General features: G+C 40.3%; 1 protein-coding gene across 2 annotated transcripts in view; it reads right to left on the reverse strand.

Annotated features, from left to right (window-relative positions):
• The window catches only part of ascc3 (activating signal cointegrator 1 complex subunit 3), a 174928-nt gene that overhangs the window by 40018 nt on the left and 109541 nt on the right, over positions 1-25369 (reverse strand). The window contains exons 14-23 of one of the 2 annotated variants that reach the window (XM_053682473.1): positions 24190-24324; positions 8439-8630; positions 8097-8321; positions 7181-7300; positions 6818-6982; positions 4958-5044; positions 4640-4816; positions 1792-2017; positions 1110-1264; positions 540-876 (exon numbers count right to left, since the gene is read on the reverse strand). In XM_053682473.1, coding sequence (XP_053538448.1) covers positions 862-876; positions 1110-1264; positions 1792-2017; positions 4640-4816; positions 4958-5044; positions 6818-6982; positions 7181-7300; positions 8097-8321; positions 8439-8630; positions 24190-24324 — 1497 coding nt within the window. In that variant the 3' untranslated portion in view covers positions 540-861. Of the gene's footprint in view, positions 1-539; positions 877-1109; positions 1265-1791; positions 2018-4639; positions 4817-4957; positions 5045-6817; positions 6983-7180; positions 7301-8096; positions 8322-8438; positions 8631-24189; positions 24325-25369 lie in introns of those variants that run through there. The other variant, XM_017475083.3, reaches the window with a different exon arrangement.

Consider the following 25369-nt stretch of genomic DNA (forward strand, 5'->3'; position numbering starts at 1 on the left):
CGTTATAGTAGCTATAAGCAGTCATGCCATCATCAGCCTCACTTTACTTTTCCTCTTTTGAAGTGAATAAGACAAATAAAGACACAGCTTGTCATGGTACTGAGAACCTGGAAAACACAACGTACTCGGTCCTGAAGGCTTTCCCGTGGTGGAAAACTTTGTGACTTCTTCCGGAAATGTAAATAAACATATCCTTTCAGAAAGCTTTACTTTATCAAAGATTATACTGTTTCAAAAAAATAAATAAATAATTCTTATATGTTATTATGTGCTTATATTATGTGAAGCTTCTGCCACACAAATCCCTACAAATTGAGAAGTTACTATAAAAAAAATGATAATATATTAGAATAAGCACATTCAGCCATGCTGTCTAATCTCCTGTAACACTTTCGATTCCACCAGATGATCTTGTATTTGGGATACAGTGGCACTATATGTTTTATTTTATTTAAAAATCAATTATCGTGATGTTATCGATTATCCATAAATCTACCATACTGCCCAGCCATAATGCAAAGACTCAGAGAGAAAATAAATAAATATAAAATATTTATTTATTTACAGCGAATTGATTTATTTACAGCGAATACAGTAAAATGCAGAGAGATTTAACAGAGAAAGAGCCATCATGCTTGTGTGCTGCCAGTGAGGATGGAAAAATCAGAGAGAGGGACTGAAGCAGAGCCCAGATGCTGGCCATCAAGCTGAAGAAAGCTTCTACAAGCTGGAGGAGTGAGACTACAACACAAGGAGAACACACAGGGTCCATCTGGGGCTCACGACTTCCCTCCCTCCCACCACCTCCTTTCCCCCCCTCCTTTCCCACTCCACAGAACAATAGCAGCAGGTTTCAGCCATTCAAGCCCCTGTGATCTTACACACAAGAGAGGAACGGACAGATTAAGCTTCTCTTAAGCTTCTCTAAGCCAGGATGCGTGTGTGTGTATGTGTGTGTGTGTGCGTTTGTTTATACCTGCATGTCATTTTCAAGAATGCTTAAAATGTTTCAACATTTTGTACCTGGATTTTTGTGAGTACACACAGTACACACTTCAAAGACAAAAGGAGCCGTTATTTTTCGTCTGGGCTGTGGTTGCTATAGTTACCTGGTCATTCCACCTGAAGTCGGGGGTGATGGTGAGACGCACGCGCAGGACGGTTCGTGTGATTGGCTGAATGGTAGCTTCCATCAGTATTGCAGGAATCTGGTGGACACACTGCTTCACCTTCAAGCCTATATTCACGTGGTGTAACATGTGACCTGCAGCCATAAACACATTGCAGCTCTTTAGGTCTTTCCTCTACACTTTATAATGCTTTTATTTGCAACAGCACAGGTCAGAAATGTTCAAGCACATGTTTAAGGCTGGTTTCACACTTGTCCCCAACATTCAACGATCATTGTTTTCACACAAACAAATTCCTCCTGAACTGCGGATTGCATAAACGTTTATAAGACGCTGCTGCTGTGTGTGAAATCCTTGCAAAAAGGGTGGTAATTACTGTCTATTTACATTGTGTTTATGTATTTAATGAGTATTTCTTATCATTAGCTTAACAACACTTCAGTCAAAGTTGCTTGCTTAGACACAAAAAATATATATAGAGTTCACTTCAAGTGAATCCCAGAACAACATTTTCAAATGAAGCTGGGATCACTTCTCCAACTGCACCTGTGCCCCAAAGCATCTTTGCTGCTCACAAAAGTAGGGTTCAGGACGGAGGAAAAAAAAGTGTGTAAAATCCCCAAGTGCACCCAGATCGTACAAAACCAGTGAGCCCACTTACCTATCTCGTCTTTGCGCATATCTTTAAGCTTGTCCACAGTGAGATTCTTGTCCTCCAGCCTGGACAGCACAGTGGGAGGCAGCATGGCGAACTGACGCAGGGGGTGTGCCCATCCCCACAGGCGCTTATCAATTACCTTACAGAGATTGAGCAGCCTGTACGTCATGGCTGGCCAGCGCTTCCTCAGAGCGATCTCAAACAGAGCCCTCATGATACGTGCAGCATTCTAAACACAACACAAACAATTCTTTTACTACATAAGGCAATTTTATAGACAAACGAACTACGCGCATGTTTGGTCAAACAGTGCATAATAAGGGTTTGAGTCCTGAACCTTTTCATGAAACTTTAGGTCTTTAGCAATCCAACATACAGTACAACCAATGATGCCAAACGTTTTTATGTAGAAGGTTCATTACGATGATGTGTCCGGTCTGATAGAAAGCGTAAAGCTCAGTGGTTAAGATGTTGGACTACTGATCGGAAGGTCACGAGTTCAAACCCCAGCGTTGCCAAGCTGCCACTGCTGGGCCCTTGAGCAAGTCCCTTAACCCTCGACTGCTCAGTTGTAGAAATGAAATAATGATGAGGACGTCTGCCAAATGCCATAAATGCAAACGACCAGAATGCGCTTTGATCGACAGGCCAGCTGTTGCGTGTGGGTGAGCATGTGTGTTGGGGGTCCAGATGTTCATCCTGCTTAAGGTTCCACCAAACGTTTTTAGCATTCGCTAAAATGATAAGAACGTCAAACACTCAAAGGAAATCCTAAATTTGGTGCGATGTGCTTGCACTAACTCATCTGAGATCATACAGTTTATAAGACTGTTTAAACTGAAGCTGTGAGAAAAAAAAATCTCAACAACCTTGCAAAAGCATTTATTATCTGGATTTCTGCATGAAAATTGCCATCTCATAACCACTACTTAACATCTCTTTTAAGATTTGATGTTTAACGCTGCTGTTTGAGAATATCTGTGTTCATGCCTATAATATGAAAACACTTAACCATAGAGGAAAGGTTATCAAAGAGTGGGGGGAAAAAAAAACACGGAAGGACCTGCAGAACAACATTACGGGAACATTTCTACAGCAGTTGGCAGTTTGTGAGATGAGGAACAGAAAGCGTTCCGTCAAACAGGGGCCAATACAGGAAGTTTCTCTAATTCCACAGCATAAGAGTTCAATTACCATTCCATCAATGACTCTGTCTATTCATTGTGCAGAAATGTCTGTTCAAAAAGTCAAGGCACTATATATGTGTTAAACGTGACTGTCTATTTATTACTGTACCTCACAACTCACATTTAGGAGCTATTTCATTCACTGATCGAAATAGTGCTCAAGTTTTTTTTTGCTTTTAATATTTTTTCCCCCACAAATGTATCTTTTTTTGCCCACGTGGATGTAGTGGGTGCAATCACAGGCAGGAACATCAGGGAGGACCTGGATTTAAAATGAGATATGTTTTAGTCAACAGTGACGGCTTTTGCAGGATCCCCGGCTGTTTGTCTGAAATCGGCCGAATTAGGAGCAAAGAGGGAATTAGCTCGAACTATTTCAACTATTTGGCCACATGGAACCAGTTAGGGCAGAAAAGAGCTAGAGCGATGGCTTCAGCAGAGGATGTGAAGATGTAGAATGGGAAGCAGACACGCTACACAAAGGTCTCTCAATCACTGCTAATGCACACTACCGGTCAACAGGAGACACTCCACTGAAATGTTTCACATGATCTTAAAAAACTCTTGATTTGAAGGTGTACGATTCAATGTCTGAAATCGGTGTCGTAGAGAAAAAATAGAATCCTACGAACATCTTCATTTCGTTCATTAGAAAACTACCATTTTTATAACCGGACGACTCGGAGTGAAATATTCCGAAAAGCAGCCAATAAGTGTCCAGCGTAGGTGGGAACTCCTTTAATAGTGTTTAAAAAGCATCTCAGGGGAATTCCTCAGGAAACTGGTTGAGAAAATGCCAAGAATACATTTCTGGAAATTCTAGGCAAAAAGCTTGTCTACTTTGAAGATGCGAAAATATTAAATTATTTAGATTTTTTATCACAACATAATTCCCATAGTTACGTTTATGTTACACCAGAGTTTTGATGACATTATTATTATTCTAAAATGTGGGGGGAAAAAATAAAAATAAAGAATGTGTGTCTAAGCTTTCGACTGGTAGTGTGTATTGTATTGGAAAGATAATAATACATCGTTGTGACAGGTTGTGTGCTATACAACAATCTTACAAAACAAATAAGCAAAATCCCTGCCTTTAGAAATGCTCTTCTTTTATTTAGCCAGTGAGGTGTGTGGTGTTAGGGATTAAACATTACTGCAAACATTAAAACCTTACTCTGACCAAGAATGGATCACGTTTATCCATTCATTCATCTTCAGTAAAACACTGAACGTGAGGCGGAAATACACCCTGGATGGGAAGCCAGTCGTTCACAGGGCATTGTTCTCACACACACACACACACTTATATGCTCATTCACACCCAGGGACAACTTTGCGTAGGAAATCTACTTATCTCCAGTAACATTTAACAGATTATTACATGGATAATCCAGTGTTTTTTTTTAGTGAGATTCATTTATCCCAGCTCCATCAGATTACTGGGATTATAAATGTGAAATATGGGTTCACAATAAAGGTAAAAACAGGAATGTTCAAAATAATATACTGAAACATGCCCCAGAAGCTGTTCAGTTTATGTCAGAAATGTCTGGCATGCAAGGATGTGTGTGTGTGTATGAGTGTGTGTGTGTGTATGAGTGTGTGTGTGTATGAGTGTGTGTGTGAGTATGAGTGTGTGTGTGAGTGTGAGTGTGTGTTACCTGGGCCACATAAGACAGGTCAGAGATGAGGGAGAAGCTGTCCACCTCGCCGCGGCCGATGTAGGTCTGCAGCAGTATGTTGATCTTGCCGTAGCCATTCTCTACTCCACCAGCTGCTGGCAGTTCACAAAAGCAACTCAACAACTTCTCCAGTTCCTCCAGTTCCTCGTCTCGGACCTGCACACAGCACAACGCCGTCAGCCACGACACTTCACACACTTTCACGTGAGGGCATGTAAGGCACGAGTGAAAGCTGCACTTCGGGCACGTTCTCTTAAATCAAATCCCTCCAGCTACAAATGCAACGTGGCCTCTTACCTTAACCTGCTCAAATTCCTCTGCTTTAGAGACAATACTCAGGATGTCGGCTTCGGTTTTCTGAGCATCGAACAGGTCGTTGAACGTCTGGAAAACATTTCCCAATCAATAAGCGATTGTAAAAAAACATGCCATAATTTCGTACAAGTAGCACAATGACAGTAAAATATCAGTAAACAAGAAAAATTTTAGGCAGCAAGGATCTCTCCATTGCCAATAGCTTCCTTCTTGTTTAAAGCATATTTTAAGGGTCTTTCAGGCATAAAATTTGCATCAAGAAGGACTAGACTTGTTGGCGTGATGGAAGGCATTCCCATCCATGACATTGAGTTGAACTGTTAAATACTTGTTTTCTTTATAAAAAAAATTAATAAAGAAATAGCCATGACATTGCATTGCTTTCATTGATGCTATAAATGTAGTGAGAAAAAAAAATAAATCTGTGGTGCTGACAGACAGATAATAGAAAATCCTACTATAATCAGATTCATTCATTAATTCACACATTCGTTCATTAAATTAAAAAAAACCCATATTCACACGAACAGGCAGCAAAGCAACCGTGCAACAAGCAACATCTGAATTAAGATCAAAATTCGTTATGACCCAGTAAAGGGATGAAACAAAATGACTGTCATGAGTGATTCCTCAGACCAATCCTATGGCTACTCACAACCTAAACTTCTTAACTACAATTAGTTCCCATTTACTACTGACGCACAAAAATGGAGTAAAATCTTATAACGGCTGCTTCATCTGATGGTGTGATATATAACCTCTCATTAAATGTGTATTAAGACATTACAAAGAATAATAAAGCTTGGGAGGAAGTAGCAGAGATTGCTGGTGCCTTTGGTGAGTGTACTTCCTCAACAAAGATAGTAGGAACCTAGCACATAACTTAAAGCCACACAACCAATTTAATTTATTTTTTACACTGATTACTGCGTTACTTATTTTCTGTTTAAATAGTGTGCTTTAAAAGCATATAGTATATCTACATATGTATACTATACTATGCAGGATTATAAGTCGTCTACTGTATTTTCATTAGGTGCCCCTCAGGGATCAGTTCTTGGACCTCTACTATTTATTTTATTTATATATATATATATATATATATATATATATATATATATATATATATATATATATAAATAAAATGCCTTTGGGTCAACTTATTCGCAACCACGGTTTCAGGTACCACTGTTATGCCGAGGACATTCAAATCTATACAGCTTGCAGATCTGCTCGCACTCTCCAGACTGATCCACTATCAGCATATGTCAATGAAATAAAAGGATGGCTTAACTCCAATTTTTTTAAAAAACCTGGACAAAACTGAGATCATTATTATCGGAACGCCAACGCTTACTAAACATAGCCTCTATGACCTTACTTGTGACATTGATAGCACTCTCATTAAACCATCTAGTACTGTAAAAAAATGTAGGCATTATTTTTGATCCCTCCCTCACCTTTCAAGCTCATATAAACTCTGTTTCTTGCCATTTTTCTCAGTGCATTAATGCATTTTCTCAGAGACTGTACTGTGTATTTCTTTTCTGTGTTTGGTTGCTCTTTGTTTTTCACATTGTGTGTTCGTCCATGATTGTTCATTGTTTATATATCGTTGTATTGTAAAGCGTCCTTTAGCTCTGGAAAGGTGCTATAGAAATTAAACAGATTATTATTATTATTATTATTATTATTATTATTATTATAATACTATAGCAACTACCATTTCACATCAGACCTTAACAGTACCAGCTGCTTCAAGTGACATGAGTGACTCGTTGGATGCTAGCGTGGACGCAAGGTAAGGAAGATGTGGTCAAACAGTGCAATTTACCACTATACCTCAATTGTGTTATACTTTATGTAGAAGTGGCTGGCTGTTCTGCCAAGGTCAGTAGAAGCAAAATAACCAGTCCTCTCATCAAAACGGATCATCCGAGCTTTATCCAGCTTCCGCCCAGCTTCCACTACTAACTCTTTCCTGTACAACTCCAGCCTGGGATCCATCTATAAAAGAGTTAAGAGCTCATTAGTAAGAGAGATTCGAGTGGGAACTATTGTACAGAGATCTACTATGACAACAACAAAGTCTTGGGAAAAACAAAAACAAAAAGAGCAGTGAGAATCATCTGCCACTTGATAAACAGGACGAGAGGAGCATTGAGGTAGACCCAGATGAATATGAGGAAGGTATTGATGTGGTACCTGGTAGGCCTTGTGATTGATGCCGTAAGCAAGTGGATTGGCTCTCATTCGTACATAGAGGTAGGTGTAGCTCAACCACTTGACAGCTTCTTCAATGTTGGTCACAGTTCCTAAAGCCACCTGATAGGAGTGGTAGAACAGAATGGGGGTATATGCACAACAGAACACAGATATGACAAGCAGACATGGGGTAGCAAAGAATACCGAGGAGCGGGTGGAGATATAAACTTCATATCTGATGTGAGGGGATTGGCAGAGTGCTGTAGCTTACTGTTCAATTGCACCACCTGGTGGACATTTTGATACCTCTAGATCTTAGATATTTTTTAATGCTATTAGAAGATGCTGCCATCATGTGGGAGGATGAGGAACTTTCCTACAGTGATTAAGCTTTTAATTCATCTGTTCTTCTGTAGTTGACACTACATAAAATCAACCAAGGGCTCTCAAACCAAATGATTGATAGATATGTCCATAGACACCCTCAGTAGAGATTTATTTTATGAACATTATCCTATGAAACTGTTTAATTGTGTACTGTGATATTCTGGCTATTTTATTGTAGCCATAAACCTTTTTATTCCTGAATTTCGCACCAACATATCCAAGGTCCCAACTGACATTACTTATAGACTTGCTGTTAAACTACTGAGGTTTGGATTAAACCGATTTTATTAAAGTAATCAGTCAAACAAGCTAATAACTATAAGGGCTTCAGTAATAATTGCTTTGATAATGGACCCCGTGGTTATGCTTTAACAAACCCCTGGGACCCCACTTGGAAAACCTCTGAATGAAACTACACAATAGTTAGATGTTCCTAGTTCTGAATCAAAATGTCCATCAGCTGAGATCTAGTTGAGTTGTTGGATTTTTAAAAATGTGTTTATGGGAATGGCAGTGATTAGGCGTGTACCTCAGCATTGAGGTTATCAGCCAGGCTGGCATGGAACTGACTCTCTATGGGGTTCTGTTGCGTGAGCAGGGTGAGGTAGTGGCTCAGCTTGTCATGTGACGTGATGATGGTGCCCTCTCCGTATTTATCAAACTGAGGACGGCCAGCACGGCCAAAAATCTGCATCACATCCAGGATGCCCAGATCCACCAATGTGCCCCTCTTCGCATCATAGATTTGAGTACCCTATAGGACACAGAAACACACAGACTCTCATGTCAGTTAGAGGGGGGGAATTCTGCCTGGATTTTTAAAAATATTTCAGTTGGCACATGGGCTAAAGTGTTCAGTGCCATTTCTCACCTTAATGATGACTGCATGAGCAGGCAGGTTGACACCCCAGGCCAGAGTGGCTGTGCACACCAGGACCTTTAGGTAGCCTCTGGAAAACATGTTCTCCATGAGTGTGCGGTCCTGCCTCAGCATCCCAGCATGGTGGATCCCAAATCCATCTGGAAACATCTCCCTCATCTGCTTATTCCGTGAGCGTTGCACCTGTAGAGTTCACACACACATTTATTCAAGTGTAGTATACTGGCTATGTGGCTCTGCATCTCACAAGCACGGCCAGGCACTTCAGGAATCCTTTATAACTTAAAAAAAACAAACATTTAATACAAGAAGATTTAGGACTATACTTAAACAGTTTAAACCAACTACTTAGACATCAAGGTGTGACAAACTGTATTAAATCTATTCATTTAAAACTAGGCTATTGTTATTGTTACTTCAAAATAAATATGAAACTACAAAAAGGAAACATAAAACATAACCACTTTAAATGGTTTAAATTATAGTCATAAATCAATCATTAATGCATAAAAAGTTTACTGATGTCACCATTCAACCATTATAAGTCAGTATCTGCTTATTCAAATATCCCCGATTTAGACAAACCACCCAGCTCAAGGCAATGTTTGTCGATATTGATTAAAATAAATGCTGGCATAAAACCTCAATTGTATGTTTTTGTGTTCTATTTTCCACAGGTGTTTGAGGTACATTTCCACATGCAGTAGTAACATCAGCAGTGTTGCTTGCAACATGTTCATGTGCTCCAATACCGTGCACTCCCCCCCAATGCATTCATCAGTGAGGTGATTGAGATGTGTTGTGTTGACTGGCAGCATAAGTCGTGACCTCGGCTGACAGTAATGGCCTCCCCATCAAAAGGTTTTATCTCTTTCTGCCTCACTCTAAATAGAGGTCAATGGCAACCAGGCCCCATCGGTTTTCAGAGGAAAAAAAAAACTGCAGACAGAATATCTGTCTGCTTCTTCATCAGCTCACACACAGAATACCAACTAACACAGAACTATCAGAAGACAATCTCGCTGCACTCACGTGTCTGTGTCCATTCACGCATCTAGTGTGTGTCTGTGTTTCCATGATCCTCACCAAAAAGTCCTCTTTGTTATGTATGGTATTGCTTTAAGAGTTTCTCCTCTCTGTCCTTTAATGAGGACTATTCCCTATTCCTCAAGGATATGTTCCTTCTTGATAATCAATGCGCTGATCCACCCTCAATCAAACAGCTGTCTGTAATGAGCTGCTCCTTGCCATTGGGGAGTCAAGCGTTTTATTTCTGCTTTTTAATGAAAGGTTCCAGAGTGCCATTCACACCATTTTCTCTCCTTTAATGCTCCGACCGCTCGCAGATCACCGAGTGCTGCTTCTGTTTTTAGTTTGGTAATTAATTGCTCCATCATAAGCTGTAGGGCAGTGGTAGCTCAGTGGCTAAGACGTTGCGCTAATGATCAGAATGTCATGTGTTCAAACCCCAGCATCGTCAAGCTGCCACTATTGGGCCCCTGAGCAAGGCCTTTAACCCACAAATGCTCAGATGTATAAATGAAATAAATGTAAGTCGCTCTGGATAAGGGCGTCTGCAAAAGGCTGTAAATGTAAATAAGATGTTTATCCTGGTTACAGATTCTCCTTTACTTGTTGGACCTTTTGTTTTCTAACAAGCTGTTCTCTCAGGATCGGTTTCTCTGCCTGCATCTTTATCCCCAGGCTCCTTCCTACAGCTTAATGAGAGTGCTTCATTCTGCTTTCAATTGGTCTTAGACACAGTCAAGGCACTGCAGAGAAAAACATAGCCAATGGGCATAAACATAGTTGGCCAATTACAGCTCAGGAAAGCCAAGCTCACCCGTAGTCCAACTGCACGCCTTCCTTTCAGGTGTAGAGATGCTATTCCAATGGAAAAATAAAATATCATAAAAAAATTATACAAAATTCTTAAATTTCATCGGCTTTCTGCCCTAAATTAGACATACACTCCTGAACACCTGCTCATCTATACAACAATCCAATCCTCCAATCAGTTAGCAGCAGCTCAATGCATACGATTATGCATATACAAGTCAGGAGCTCCAGTAAATGCTCAGACTGGGGGGAAAATGTGATCCCAGTGACTGTTTTAATCAAGGCATGGTTGTTGAATAATTTTTAGGCCTAAAAGTCTCTACAGTTTACACAGAATGGTGCAAAAAAAACCAAACAAACAAATGAACAAACATGTCAGTCAGCATCAGTTCTGCAAGTGAAAACACCTTGTTGATTAGGTGTGAGGGGAATGGCCAGACTGGTTCAAGCTGACAGGAAGGCTACAGTAACTCTAATAATTACAATGTAATATCATGGTGAGCAAAAAAGCATCTTAGAATGCACAACATATTGAGGTGGATGGGCTACAACAGCCGAAGACCACCTCGAATTCCACTCCTGTCAGGCAAGAACAGAAAGCACTGGGTATAGTGGGCACAAGCTCACCAAATTGGCTTGGTCTGATGAATCTCGATTTCTACTGAGACATGCAGATGGTAGGATCAGAATTTGGCTTTAACAGCATGAATCCATGGACCCAACCTGCTTTGGGTCAATCACCAGGCTGGTGGTGGCAGTGTAATGATGTGGGGAATATTTTTTGGCACACACTAGGCTCCTCTATACTAATCGAGCATTGTTTATATGGCAGCCTGTTTGAGTATTGTTGATGACCATGTGCATTCCTTTTTGGCCACAATTTAGCCATTTTATAACAGCTACTCAGGATTAGTAAGGAGTTTCTAATAAAGTGGTTGGTGAGTATAGAGTAGGCATGATTAGGAGAAACAAGGCAGTTTCATATTCCTAACCTGGCCTACTGCGGTTATACACAACTCTCTGTACATTTCCATTTCCATCATTTATCAACTTAATCAGAGCGACATAAAGAAGTGGTCAGTCATCTCTATCAAAAACATATCCTCATGCTAGTACAAATAGATCACAGTCCAAAATATTATTCAGCCACTATCCGGGTAGAGAGGAGTTAGTACAACTAATTAGTGCAGCAACAAAAATAGCACTGGGTAATGTTTTTTTTAAATTATTTTATTATTAAAGAAAATCAGTGCCAATGTATGTGCTAAGTAAAGAGGTCTTCATTGTGCAGTGTATAATGTGCATATTTATATTAAACAGTGAACATTCACTATATGAAATCTTTAGTGTTCCACTCCAATCTCATATTATCCATTGCAAGAGAAGTGATCATTATTGTTCACTTTGCTGGTGAGATGCCCTGCCATGACGGTTTTCTAGCTGAGTCAGTCAACGCTGTTAGCTAGCGAGCCATTTCTCTTTTAAAACCAAAATGTCTTTCTCAAAGTCAAGAAAGGGGAAATCTGATTACAGGGTTTGTACAAATGCTTCACAATAAAATTCCAGGGCTTTCAAGGCATTTTCAAGGGCTATTTTTTTAGTTTTCAAGGACTATACAAGAGCTATTATTCAAACATATTCTTTATTTCTTCTTTAAAAATTTCCAAATAAATAAATAACAAATAAATAAATAAGCAAAGAAACAAAGAATTTCTATATGGCATCTTTTCCAGCCATTCTGGACTAAATTTGCATTTCCCAGGCATTGCTTCATCTGCACCATAACGTCAATATACCAACAATTTTCAATGGAAAGTCGCTAAATGTCAGCAGATGAGGTCATGTGCTGATTAGCATTTCATTATGTCATATATGCATTCTGTCTAGTGTCAGTCCTTTACATCTGTTTGCTCCTTTCCTACTCTTTGTGCTCACATACTTTATTTTAATGCAGCCGAATTCCCAATGCAGCTGTTCTCATTTACATACTTTTCTGTTGTCAGACAATGGAACGGGTGTAAAATAGAGACTGAAATGCGGCCCGTTAAAAGACTGCATGTTCACCAACAGTCACTTACAAGCTGTGATTTCGGCAGTGTTGAGGAAGCTGGTTTGAAACTGTCGCTTTTCAAGCTACACGCTACTCATAGTTTGAAGTGGTTAAGCTACAGTCAAGCCACCCTTTTAAAAAAAGTACTTAGCTACACTACAATTTACTAACAAAAAGTAGCTACCTACACTGAAGCTACTTAAATGGGCAACATTTTTATGATGTCATGATTGTGAATCAGCTTATGAATAATTATAAATCTGCATAAAGAAATTAAACACAATTTAAAAATATTTTTTTAAATAGTTTATAACGTGCACATTAGACTACTTATCAATTCAACATGACAGTCGCGTTCACTTCTATATGAGTCCTTAAATTTGAGCTTGAACTCTTGGATGTCGTGTTATAATCAAAGTATTTTAATCTTTGGTTTGCAAGGATTACATATAAAAGGTGTACGATTTATTATTTGATTCCACATTAAATAATTTATACTTCTGATTGCCCAATAATAATACATGCAACTATAAATTATTAATTAAATTTTTTTTATATACCACTGATTCATTAATGAATCATGGAAATAATAATAAATACTAAATAAATCAGATTTAAACAAGATGTTGATTAATACAATCAGACTGTTGTATTCAGAACATAAAATAAATCCCTCGGCATGCAGTGATAACCTTATTGAATTATTTTATTTGTATTTACTCATAAATGTAGTTAAGTTGGTAGCGTCGCTACTTTTAGTTAGCTACTCCTGGAGCTGTCTCCGTGATAACGAGTAGAGGCGCCACAGCGGGGAGTCGTACTGGGTGAAAGGATTGTATTCGTGTTCTATATAAAATAAACACTTTACAGTTTTTTTGTGATTATGTATTTATCGACTTATAATTCAAGCACCACTAGATTAAAAAAAAAAGAAGCCTATTTTCAAAGTTTTCCAGTACTTAAATTTTAAAAAGCCAAATCCAAGCACCTTGTATGAACCCTGTGTTTAAAACCAGTTAAGTCAAACATGTATAATATATATTTGTGCGTTTAGCCCGAGTCAAGCTGATGTGACTGCTCTCTGAAGTTGTCTGTTATGAAAGATAATGTGAATATATGTGAGGAGCCACCGTGAGACACAGCATGAATCCAAAAAAAAAGAAAAGAAATAAAAATAAAATGAAATAAAAGGAAAGAAAGAACGTGCCCTTTGTACGACCCATCCCGAGGACTTCGCTCAGCTGAGGCAAGCCTAGTCTCAAAACCCAAGCCTCGAGCCTATTCTCATATGTCGCCCCTAAACTAGAAGATTGTTCCAGAGAACTGTAGGCATGCTAGCCCAGTAACGGATTTTAAATCCAGATTAAAAAACGTATTTGTTTACCCTGGCCTATTCCTAGTCGTGCGACTTTGTTCAATTAAGATTTCATGATAGAGTGAATCTCACACATTTGCAGTTAATTCATTTGTGATTAATTCTCATTCATTCCTTCACCAATTCTTTTCTGTGTGCCTTATCATAAGTACATTTTTTGACGTTTTAATCCTTTGTATGTCAAGCACTTTGTGATTTTAAATTCAAGATGGAAAGGGCTATATAAACAAAGATGAATAGCCTTGCTCTAAACATATTTTGTGTGCCATAATTGTGGCAGAATGAGAATACAATGTAGTGAACTGCTGCAATACATCATTACCATAATGCTCATACAAGGACATAACATTTTTAATTACATTTGAATTATTATTGCTATCTCTCTGTCTGTCTGGTTTTGTAAACAGATGGCTGGTATGTACAGGCAAAGGCTGCACACTAATTGAAATGCTTAAGATAAGGTTTACTTTGAGGTGTCAGGGAGCATTAAGGCTATGTTATAGGATCCTCAGTTGAAGTGAGGCAGGGACAGCCTCCTCTATTCACAGCCTGGATTCAAGGTGGCAGCGCATCAGCTCTGTGATCAAGCCTGATTACGGCTTGCCGTAGAGAGATCATCTCCCTATCCGCTATGCTGAGGCCGAGCAGACACAGCTGATTACCTCTTCCACAGAATAGAGCGGAAAAGACACCGACTACACCGCACAGGGACACAACAAAGACACAGAGCATGTCTGGCGTTCAGCGCCATCTGGCTGCAACCTGCGTCACAACGACCTCCTTCAGTACCATCCTTCCGACTTCGAATCAATCAGAATAAAGGGATTCACACACCAAAGAACTCATCTCATTCTTAAATTAGCAGAGAGAAAGCAGCTCAGCACAGATTTGGGGACTGCTGATAGTCATAATATTTCTACTGATGGTTTGACAGAGTCATTAACATTGCATGAGAGTGAGTGGGTGAGCATGAAAGGCTGCCACTCAAATACACACTCTCTCTCTCTCTCTCTCAGTCAGGCCCCAACACAAACCTTCAGCAGCTGCACAATACTGACTTTAATGTTCTGAGCATTTATTCACACGTTCCTTGTGGTTTATTTCTCTAGTCTTTCAAATCGGCAGTGCAAAAAAAAAAAAAAAACGAACCAAAAAAACAAACAAACAAAAAAACCCCCCACAAAAATTCTAAATAAACAATGTAGACATAAAGTGACATAACAGACAATACATCCATATCTGAGGTTAGGGTTGTATAACTCAAGTCTCAAAAGTGTACTTGAATTGAATATAGAAGTTGATGGTATTTGCTTTTGACCTTGACTTGACCTCGATCTGTTTGATACTCACTCTTGACTCGATCTTGGCTAGTCTTGGTCTTGTGTTTGTATTGGACTTGTCTTTGGGCACAGGCTCATCGAAACTGGCCAAGATTAGAAACAGGAATCACCTGGTCTCTTTCCATTCTTCACCGGTCCAATTTGGGTGCCCATGATAGCCTCAGATTTTTGTTTTTGGCTGAAATGTGTGGCACCTGACATGCTCTTTTCTTCTGTTTGTTCTGAGATGCTTTTCTGATCACCACGCTTCTAAAGAGTGCTTATTTGAGTTACTATAGACATCCTGTTACTTCAAACCAATCTGGTCACTCATCTCTCTCATCAACAAGGCGTTTCAGCCTGCAGACCCTCCACTCACAGGATGTTTTCTTGTTTTACGCATTCTAGAAAACTCTAGAGACTGTTGTGTGTATGAAAATCAGGAGATCAGCAGTTTCTGAAATACTCAAACCAGTCCATCTGACACCGATAACCATGCCACGGTCAAACTCACAAATCATATTGTTTTTCCATTCTGATGTTTGAAGTGAACATTAACTGAAGCTCTTGACCTGACATCATTTTATGCATTGTTCTGCTGTCACATGATATTCTGATTGGTTTACAGGTGTTCCTGTTACAGTGACTGGTCAGCATATATATTAACTTTGATTAAAGCTTGGGTCTTGGCAGCTTTTTGAAATCTTCTGGAAAAAAAAAACTGTTTACCTAGACAAGGTAAACAGTTGGTGTCTGAGAGGAGTTGATGTCTGGATGTGTATGCACTGTGTAACACACCATTCCACTCTACGTAGGTCATGCTTTGGTCTTTAGAAGCTGCAGAGACAAGGACGTAGCTCACCTCGACGGCAGCTGATAAAGACAGCCTCAGGTGGCGATGTGAAAATAGATGTAAACAAACCTCCAGGCAATAGAAATTAATGAGCTCAATCCTGTACTGCAGACCCGTCTCAGGCAGCAGGGGGCTGAGCCAATGGACGGAAGCTGACAAGCATGTTTAAGTACAGAGCGACTTGAACATCACAGAGGAAGACCCTCAGCCTGCCAGCAGCAACTGCCATCTCTTCCATCCATTAAAAAAATCTCCATCAGAACTCCACCTGAGCAGTCCAGCACAGACAGCAGGCTCAGCTTTCATCCACATCAACACATGTTCATTACTGCAAAAAAACAACAGCGACAAGATGCTGTCTCAAAAAGCCATCCCTTTCTAGGGAATGGTGAGCCACTGCTGCAGGAAAGGCGTCTTCGAACTATCAGTCTCGCCACAAACCTGTCTCTCTGTAAGACTCAAGTTTACAACATGATAGATACACAAAGACAGACGAAGTAAAAAATGAAAGAGCTTTCTGAAATAAATGGTCCTGTTCAGGTCTTTTAACTACTGCAGCTTTGACTATAACCTTCACAGCCAAACTGGCTGCAGGCACAATATCTGAGCACTAGATGTCTCCTGTCCTCCATCCTTGGACAGATGAGAGGAAGGCTGTGAGTGAGTGCTGAGACACATGACTGTGGCAGAGGGCTGAAAGCCAGGGCTTTACTCCAGGAAGGCGGCTTCTGAATTAGGGATCAGCAAGGCTACTGTAGAACAGGCAGGGAACACAGTCTGGCTTTGAACAGGGTTGTGGTCATGGTTGCCAGATCAGCCAGGTCCCTGAGAGAGTGGCAAATTGGGGGCACGTTTTTTCAACCCCCTCCCAATTTCAGCCCGGTTTTATCGGCTTCATGCCCACAACACACAGCGCAGACTGATCCTCCCTGTCACCAGATCAATGACCCTGCTGTATAAGCTGCATTTCTACTGTAACCTACACACTCCTTCTTGCCAGGACAAGGTCCCTTTAACAGGCTTTAGCAATTCCAAACAGTTCGGTGGGGGTGTGTGTGGGGGGGTCGGGTGCGGCAGGAAGCATGTACAGCACAGAGGAAGCTTGTGTAGGGGCAATTTTCACCTGCAATAAAATGCGGTCTGCTCTTGTACAGAGGATTCACTGCACACTAGAGTGAAGGTGCAAACGGCCACAGCCACAGCTCTGCAGCTTCAAAGTAACATTTTATTGTTTTGCTATATAACTGCAGCTGCACTCTGGATTTAAGCAGTGTTGTGGCATATGCAGTGCGTTAGCGATAATAGGTCGCTGTGTGCTAAGCAGAATAAATGGGGTAGGAGTTATGGCAGGGACTCGGCCTGGAATCCCCATCCATCATTTCTATTTATAGACTCAAGTCCTTCAAGCGAGGCGTGCTCAGGATCCTGTACGGAGTCATGTCCGGCGCTGGGTGAAAAAAAAACCCTGACACAACATCTACTCATCAACCGCATACGTTTATTTATCCACTTATTACATACATTTGGTAGATGCGTCCATCCTGCTTTTATTCTTTGCAATGATGCAAATCACTTGGAGGAGCTTCAAGGATGCTGGTTTGTTCAAGTACTAGAAGAGTCTAATCGCTGACAGAAAATACAGTTTCAAAATAAGATTGTGATTTTCTTGTAAGTCACATTATGATAACTGGCATCATGGTATTAATTGGCTATGCTCTCTGAGTGCGAGGGATGCCATACTCTCTCACCTCTGTCAATCACAGCAACACTAGCTAATCATGTGCTTCTTTGAGCTTGTGTATGCGGACGAGGGAAGATAGCACTTCCCTCCGAGGGTGTTACACTGTCCTACGATGCAGCATGGGCAGCAGTTCGAAAAGATGCATTTAGTTAGCGTCGTGTGTCCTGGAGGAAGCACATGTTAGACTTCTACCTCCCTGGAAGTTAAAGAAGAGAATGCTTGGAATTGTGGCGGTCTAATCACCTAATTGTTTTTTTTTTTTCTTAGAAAGGTATTTTGAGAACATCTTTCCCATAATCTCTCAGGCCCTGTTTACACTAGTATGTTTTCGTTTTAAAATGCATTATGTTTGCTACGGTTACGCCTGTGGTCTACACTACTCCAGCGTTTTCGACACTAGAAAACTGAGACTTTTGGAAATGCAGAAGACCCCATTTTAGTTTGAAAACTCCAGGCTCGCGTTTCAGCGTAAACAGCCTAAAACAAAGACTTTTGGAAACAAAGGCGTGGTTTCTCTCACATTTGCCCCCTGATTGGGTTTTCTGGATTATTGCGTATCCTTCCCTGATTCGTCAAGCCCCTACCATATGACCATTATGCCACCTTGATCATATATACAACAACACGGAGACTGAACACAAGCTTTGCTGGCTTTGTCGTCATTCTTAGCAGCCATTGTGCAGTTAAATTCTGTATTTTATAATACTGCAGCTGATTACATGCACAACACGCAAGCTATGATTATAGCAATTGGCAACAAATCTCATTTCAAGCAGCATAAGCACTACATGGAATGTCGGTTTGCCAGTGACTAGCAACCAACTTCCTGTTTACACTTGTATGTGCATGCCCAGTGTGCATGAATGGTCATGTGACATGCGTTTTGGGTCGTGTAGTCTGGGACGGAGATCGTTTCTGAAACACAGCGGAAACACCAGTGTGGACGAGGATCGTTTTCATTTTAAAACGCCGTTTTAAACCGAAAATTCAGTAGTGTAAGCAGGGCCTTACACTGTAAGCCAGGCCTTACACTTTAGTGCTGTTGATTATGAAAATAATCACTTTAGTTCTATTGCTGTTGATTATGAAAATGTTAAGAACATGCTAGGAGTTGCAGCAGAACTAGCAAAGTTTATAACAGTAGTGGATTACACAGCCAAAGGGTTTTCAGTGTGGTCCACACCCCCTGCACAGAGAAACAGAGGTTGCTGTAGGATGATTTAGAGCGAGTCCAGTAGGAAGGGGTTGTGGACACAAATAGGATTGGAACCGCCGATGTTTAAAAAAAACAAAAAAACAGGAAAGAGAGATATATAGATGGAAATGCATTTTAATCAGTATTTTGAAAATGTCAGCAGTGACGTAACTGTCTGATCAAACACTGTGACACTGTAACAATCCAAATTCAAACCTAAGTATGTGCATAAAAAATAAATGCCACTGTAGATAACACAAATAATACAAACAAGTGCTGTCCTAGATACTGTCTGAAGAGGAAGTTCTTTAATCCTCTGAGGAGGGGAATAATTATATAAACTTATTAATCAGACTATTTACTGAATGGGGGCTCGGGGTTGCCTGTTGATTTAATACCCCAAATATATTTGTCTTAGGCAACCTCTTTCTCTCCCTTTCCCACTATCTAGCTGTCTATCTCTCTCTCCTCTAATTCTAATCCACCCCCCTGATGTGCGTGCACACATCCCTCATTTCAACATGCACTTAAACGCCCATGCACATCCCCACTCAATTAGAAACTTTTGCTATTTAACAGAGAGTGCTCTGCATCGACAGCAGTGTGATAAACTGCCATTATTACTGCTATTTCCTACTATCACTTATTCAAGTGAGTGCATTAAGATATTTAAGCCTGATTGACAGCCTCTTCAAGCTAAGTGATGGAGCAAATTAATGAACAGCGCGAGGGAGATATGTAGTGGGCTCATGTCTAACTTTTAAAGTAGAATAAATAGGGCCAAATTATAGAATTGACCTTATAGGTGCTGTATTTGTACTGCACATGCACACAGAGGATTAAAAACAGATAAATATTAATGCAGGGGAACTTTCATAAGCAAACAAGCAGTGCTACCGAGATAGGCTCACCCGTGCGATTGATGCCAGGAGCTACGAGCCGACCAAAGTGTTTAATCCGTCTCAACTGTTATGAACCTCTAGAGCAAGCTGCTTTAGCACGGAAAGCTCAAAATGTCCAGAGAGACACCTACGACCTAAAATACTTTCCACAGGATCACCTGGGCTCACTTTCTGCTTGCTCACTCAAACGGTCCTAAATCATTACTTCCACTAGTGTCAGAATCATATCCGTAGTTTTTCAGAAACTATGATGTGACATATTATGACGTACACTAATCAGCACATGGAAACACACGAGGCTGATTTCCATAGCTGAACTATATGAAGTTAATCATGCTCAATGTGTATAAAACATAACCTTGCTGCTCCAGCTCTGCGTTCAGTAGCAAGAAATGAGAGCGATGAGATGCACTGCGTTTATTTATACCTGGCTCGTATAAATAGAATGCGGATTAGAGAAGACGCCGAAAGGAGCATTTATCTTGGCAAAGCCCCTGGGATCAAGGTAAAGGTTATTAAATGCATCAGTCTGCCTTGTGTTGGGAGATTTAAATATAAAGTTAGTGTGCGGCACTCTCCTAAGAGAGAACCCGCTCCACCTCCACCCCCGAGTATTTATACATCCCAGATCATATCTAAACCACACACACAGAGTCAGTTCCAGAAGTATTGGCACCCTTGGTAAATGTGGTTTTGAAAGGCTATGATAAAGTGTTTTCATGGTTAATTGGAGAAAATTGGAGAAAAATCGAATTTTCAATTGAAATGTATTTTATATATATATATATATATATATATATATATATATATATATATATATATATATATATATATATATATATATAAATAAAAAAAAACAAGAATACAAAAACACTTGCTTCAAAAAATGTGTAACAATTACTGGCACCCCTGCCTTTAGTATTCTGTGCAACTGAATCTAGAAACTGGTGAAATTGGAGAAATCACAGAGCAACGAATCTGATCACAATACACAATCTCTCCAGATCCTCCGCAGTCCTCGATTGTAGACTCTCATTCAGCTCACCGTTTCAGTCTTCTGTGGGGTTCACATCAAGAGTTAAAAGCTTTGATTTTTTGCTTCTTGGCAGAGGCAGCCAGATTTTCAATTAATATGTCTTGCAGTCTATGATGCCTATTGAGTCTATGATCCCACATCCTCACAGATCCTCCACCATACTGTACCTCACAGTGGGGATTCAATTCATTTCAATATAATTATCCTTCTTTAAACACCAAACCCACCTTCAGTGTTTGTCTGCAAAAAGCTCTACTTGTGTCTCATCTGGCTTAGAGAACCTTGATCCAGTGAAAGTTCCAGTAGCATCTAACAAACTCCAGCTGCTTATGTGTGCAGTTAGATGAAAGGAAAAAGCTTTCTTTTGGCATGGCTTTAGTATAGTTTGTTGACATAGAGGCGGCATCTAATTGTAGATTTGGTGACCCTCACAATGCTTCTACAACTCTCTAACCACAATCTTTGGAAAAATGTTTCCCTCTCTAATCATCTCTCCAACTAAGTGTGGGAGCAAAGTACACCTGTATCCCCTTCCAGGCAGTTTCACTACAGGTTGTTGTTTTAAACTACTCAATTAGTGGATATTACAGTAGATACGGTCATTCTCACTGGCATTTCCATCCTCATATTTAGTGAAAAAGGGAGTCCTGGATGACCGCTTAAGAGTTTCTAAACACTCAGGTGTATAATATAAATAACAACGTGCTTCAGGTACATTTTGTCCAAAATAGGGTCTAAGTGTGCTAATAATTGTGACATATGTTTTTACTTCAATTAAAGGTTAAAGTGCTCTCATATTTTCAAACTGAGTGTAAGCTAATTAACCACATATCACACCCAGCTGCACATTCACATTTCCGCATTAACAGCACACAGGTGCACACACACACACATCATATGGCTCTCACACATGATTAGCTATCTTTATAAACACACCCTGACATTATCACCCAGACTCCAGTGTTATAACACAGCGTTTCCCAAGCTTTTTTCAGTCACGGCACCCTTTGAAAATAAAAAAAAATTATAATTTGTGGCACCCTATACAAACACTAATGCTAGACAGCGTTAGCTACATGAGGATGAAGTTGATGGTCCAGAAGCATCTGGAGCATTTCTTTTAAGAAATATGTCCATACTCTTTTGCATTACACACGCACCGTCACACGCTAATTATTAGGATAAAACACACATACGTTATGCATACTGATGCTGACGCGCTGCTGACAGGTCAGAGAGTGGGTCGAGATTATTATTATTTTTAAAATATAATTTATTGTTATTATTCGTGTGTGTCGGTCTTATTTCTGTGTCTGTGTTATTATTTCAGACAACAGATATTTATCATATGCATTAAATGTTTTATACACATTTTAGCATTTTAGAAATGGCACCCCTGCGCTCATCAGACGGCACACCAGGTTGGGAAACACTGTTATAACACACACACACACACACACACACACACACCCACCCACACCCAGACATGAGGCTGGTCCAGGATAGAGTTATGTTTGTCCAGTGAGCAGTATTAACCTAGAGAGAGGAGAACAGAAGTGAGGAGTTGCCTCTCCAGCTGCTTACTGATCCCCTCTGCCTGCGTGCAATCAGGATGAGTCTAATCCATCATGGGCCGCTTCTGCCTGTGCCTCCGCGGACAGATCCTAATGAAGCCAGAGCTCACTCTCTACTGCACAGCATCTTTCTCTCTCTCTCTCTCTCTCTCTCGCTCGCTCGCACACTCGCTCTCTCTCCGCTACCACCCTAGCCCGCCTAGTGCTGCGGGGAACAAATGCTGCTCTTAACACACACATGCGCACACACACACATACAAGCACGCACACAAACTCTCCAACCTTCTCACAGCTGCCACTCCTAACCAACAGACTCACATGTCTCTGCTCCTGATGGAGCACAACTGCGAGATGACAGATGGGGGGGAAGTGAAGAGAGAAGTCACATTTTAGTGGTGGTTATATAGAACAGTATGTTCTGTACTGGAGGGAAAACACTAGCAGCTTTTAGACACTTCTGGCAAATCCTTTAATGCTCACGCGTGAGAACTTCAAGACAATTATGAGCAGTAAGCTCATTTTTCAGTTCGATTTTGCGCTTTCAACAGACTGAAGAGAACCGCTGCGAGGTCTGTAAAGCTATCTGCATGCCGAGTGAAAACCCGCTCCGAGTCTCACTACTGTCCTGGATTGAGAGCAACGAAATCCTGTAGGAGTCCGTCATTTGCTGACCAGGAGAACCGTACACGAAAACATCGATGCTATTTCAACTGTGACCGCAGCGCTCATTCACTCAGAGATCAGCGCATGTGACATGTAAATGTTTCTAAATTAAAACACAGCACCAGGTCGCGTCAAACTTATTACGGTCACCTAGAAGGAGCAGAGCTTTTAGAACGGATATATTTTTAGAATGATTGGAGCGACTGAAGAAAAATAACTTTCCGGAAATTACTTAGTCCATCTAAAAATAAATAAATAAATAAATAAATAAATAAATAAATAAATAAACAAATAAATAAAAATCGGATATTTTATCTGGGAAATAAAAAGAATCTACTGCAACAGAAAATGTAACTGCACAGAGATAACACAGTAGCTCTAAAACCAACAGCCAGAGAGGTTTCTTGTTAATGTGGTCAATAATGAATGCATAAGCCTTTCAGTCTAAAGCCTTCTTGATTAACTCTGAATAAGCAGAGCACTTGTGCAGAAAGCCTGGCTCACGACAGCTGAAGTGGTGCACGGTCCATGATTTCGCGCGCCGTAGGAGGGCATTCTGTTAGACTAAGCAGCTGGCCTCTACACCGGAGCTGAAGGTTGTGCCCTCAGCAGATTTCTAATTGTCTCAGCTCACTTTCTAATGCAGTGGTGTGGGAAAAGTTTAGCACTGCGTCTTCAGGCTTCATTTCCAACGAGGCCGCGACCACTTGGTCTCCCTCAGACTGTTTACCGCTCCCCCCCTCGAGGAACGGAGTTTGCGAAGGTGACTGACCTCAATTTCTCTCCCTTTCCTCTGCTTTAGAGCTCATGAATAAGTGTTCATAAATAACTTTCACTCTGTTCCTCCACTGCAACGCAAGCTCCACAGAATCAACTCGGTTCTACGTGGAAACAGAGGCAGAGAGAGTGCCCGAGCCGTTGCCAGAGGGAGGCTATTACAAATTGAACACACACTTATCACTTTGCCTGACCGCTGTATACTCAGAATAGTGGAGCATCACAGGGCGCTATATATTGTTTATTTTCTGGAAAAGTACGTTGTGGATGACATTTTGTGCACCACATGACTGTTATTATTTTTTTCCCCTTTAAAATGTACACACCTACACGTGTACCTACAATTTACACATGCACTTTACAGTTACATTTATGTTCAATAATTGAACACTGTAGTAAGATCAGTAGTGTTGCGCACCTGCTTCTCACAATGGCCATAATCCGGCCCCTGCTCTGCCTGGAAGAACGATGATTCTCCTCGGTTCTTGGCCATCTCAATCAGATTCATGGCAGTGCGCACAGTGGAGTTACGGGCATGGACAAAAACCATAACCTGAAACACACATACACAAACAACACAAGGGGTTACACATCATTGCTTATTACATGGGCACATGTAGTAAATTCATTTAAAGTATGTATGATCATTTATTACTTTAAACTTATGCTTTGCTTACAAAAATAGGTTTCTTGGCTAAAATTGGATCTTCCTGACATATTTTGACACTATGACTTCAGGGAACCATAAATTTCATCAAAACAATTTGGAAATGTTTTGATTTACTTCATTTATTGTCTAAGATCATGTTGGAGAAGGAGCCAGTTTAATAAATGCAGTGGTAAAATATTCAGACTGCCTGAAGCTGTCTGATTACAATAAAAATTTATATGCCATAAAAGTATATGCCATAGCGAAAATGGACATAAGCCTGATCAGTGATCATACAGTGACGTCAGAATGGAATTGGACTATGAACAATCTAGCAGCATTTACCATAAAAGCATTACGGATATGAAGGGAAATGTCGTTATCTCAAAAGAAGAGTGGTTTAAGTTTTAGGGTTTCCAGTGGAAATGTACTACCTCACATGCACGGCTAGAATTTTGGATGGAAATGTCTTATCCATTTTTTTTTTATTACCCAAAGACCAAAAGCATATCTTAGTGGAGAAGTTGCCAAATGCTGGAGGCTACTGCCACGTATGTTGGCCTTGCCAAGTAATAAGACATTTCTGGGAAGAGATGCATTAAAAGATATCCTTAGTATAGGAATACCTTTTGACTTATGCACATTATACCTAGAACATGCCCGGTATGACAAATACTTATTTTGTGTTTTGATTACGCCGTGTAAAAGTGCCCTGACTAGACATTGGTTGCATCCTGACTCCCCTACAATAGATAACTGGATAGATTTGGTTAAATAAATGTACGTAATGGAAAAAGTAACAGTTTCACTTCGTCGACAACCAAATATTTTTGCTACAGTGGACTAGTTCAGCAAAGACTTCATGTGAAAACCTTAATGAACTTTCTTTTACTTTCGCACTATCCGTTGTGACCCAGATGAGGACGGGTTCCCTTCAGAGTCTGGTTCC

Source organism: Ictalurus punctatus, chromosome 1 (assembly GCF_001660625.3).
Source record: "Ictalurus punctatus breed USDA103 chromosome 1, Coco_2.0, whole genome shotgun sequence".
Lineage (NCBI taxonomy): Eukaryota > Metazoa > Chordata > Actinopteri > Siluriformes > Ictaluridae > Ictalurus > Ictalurus punctatus.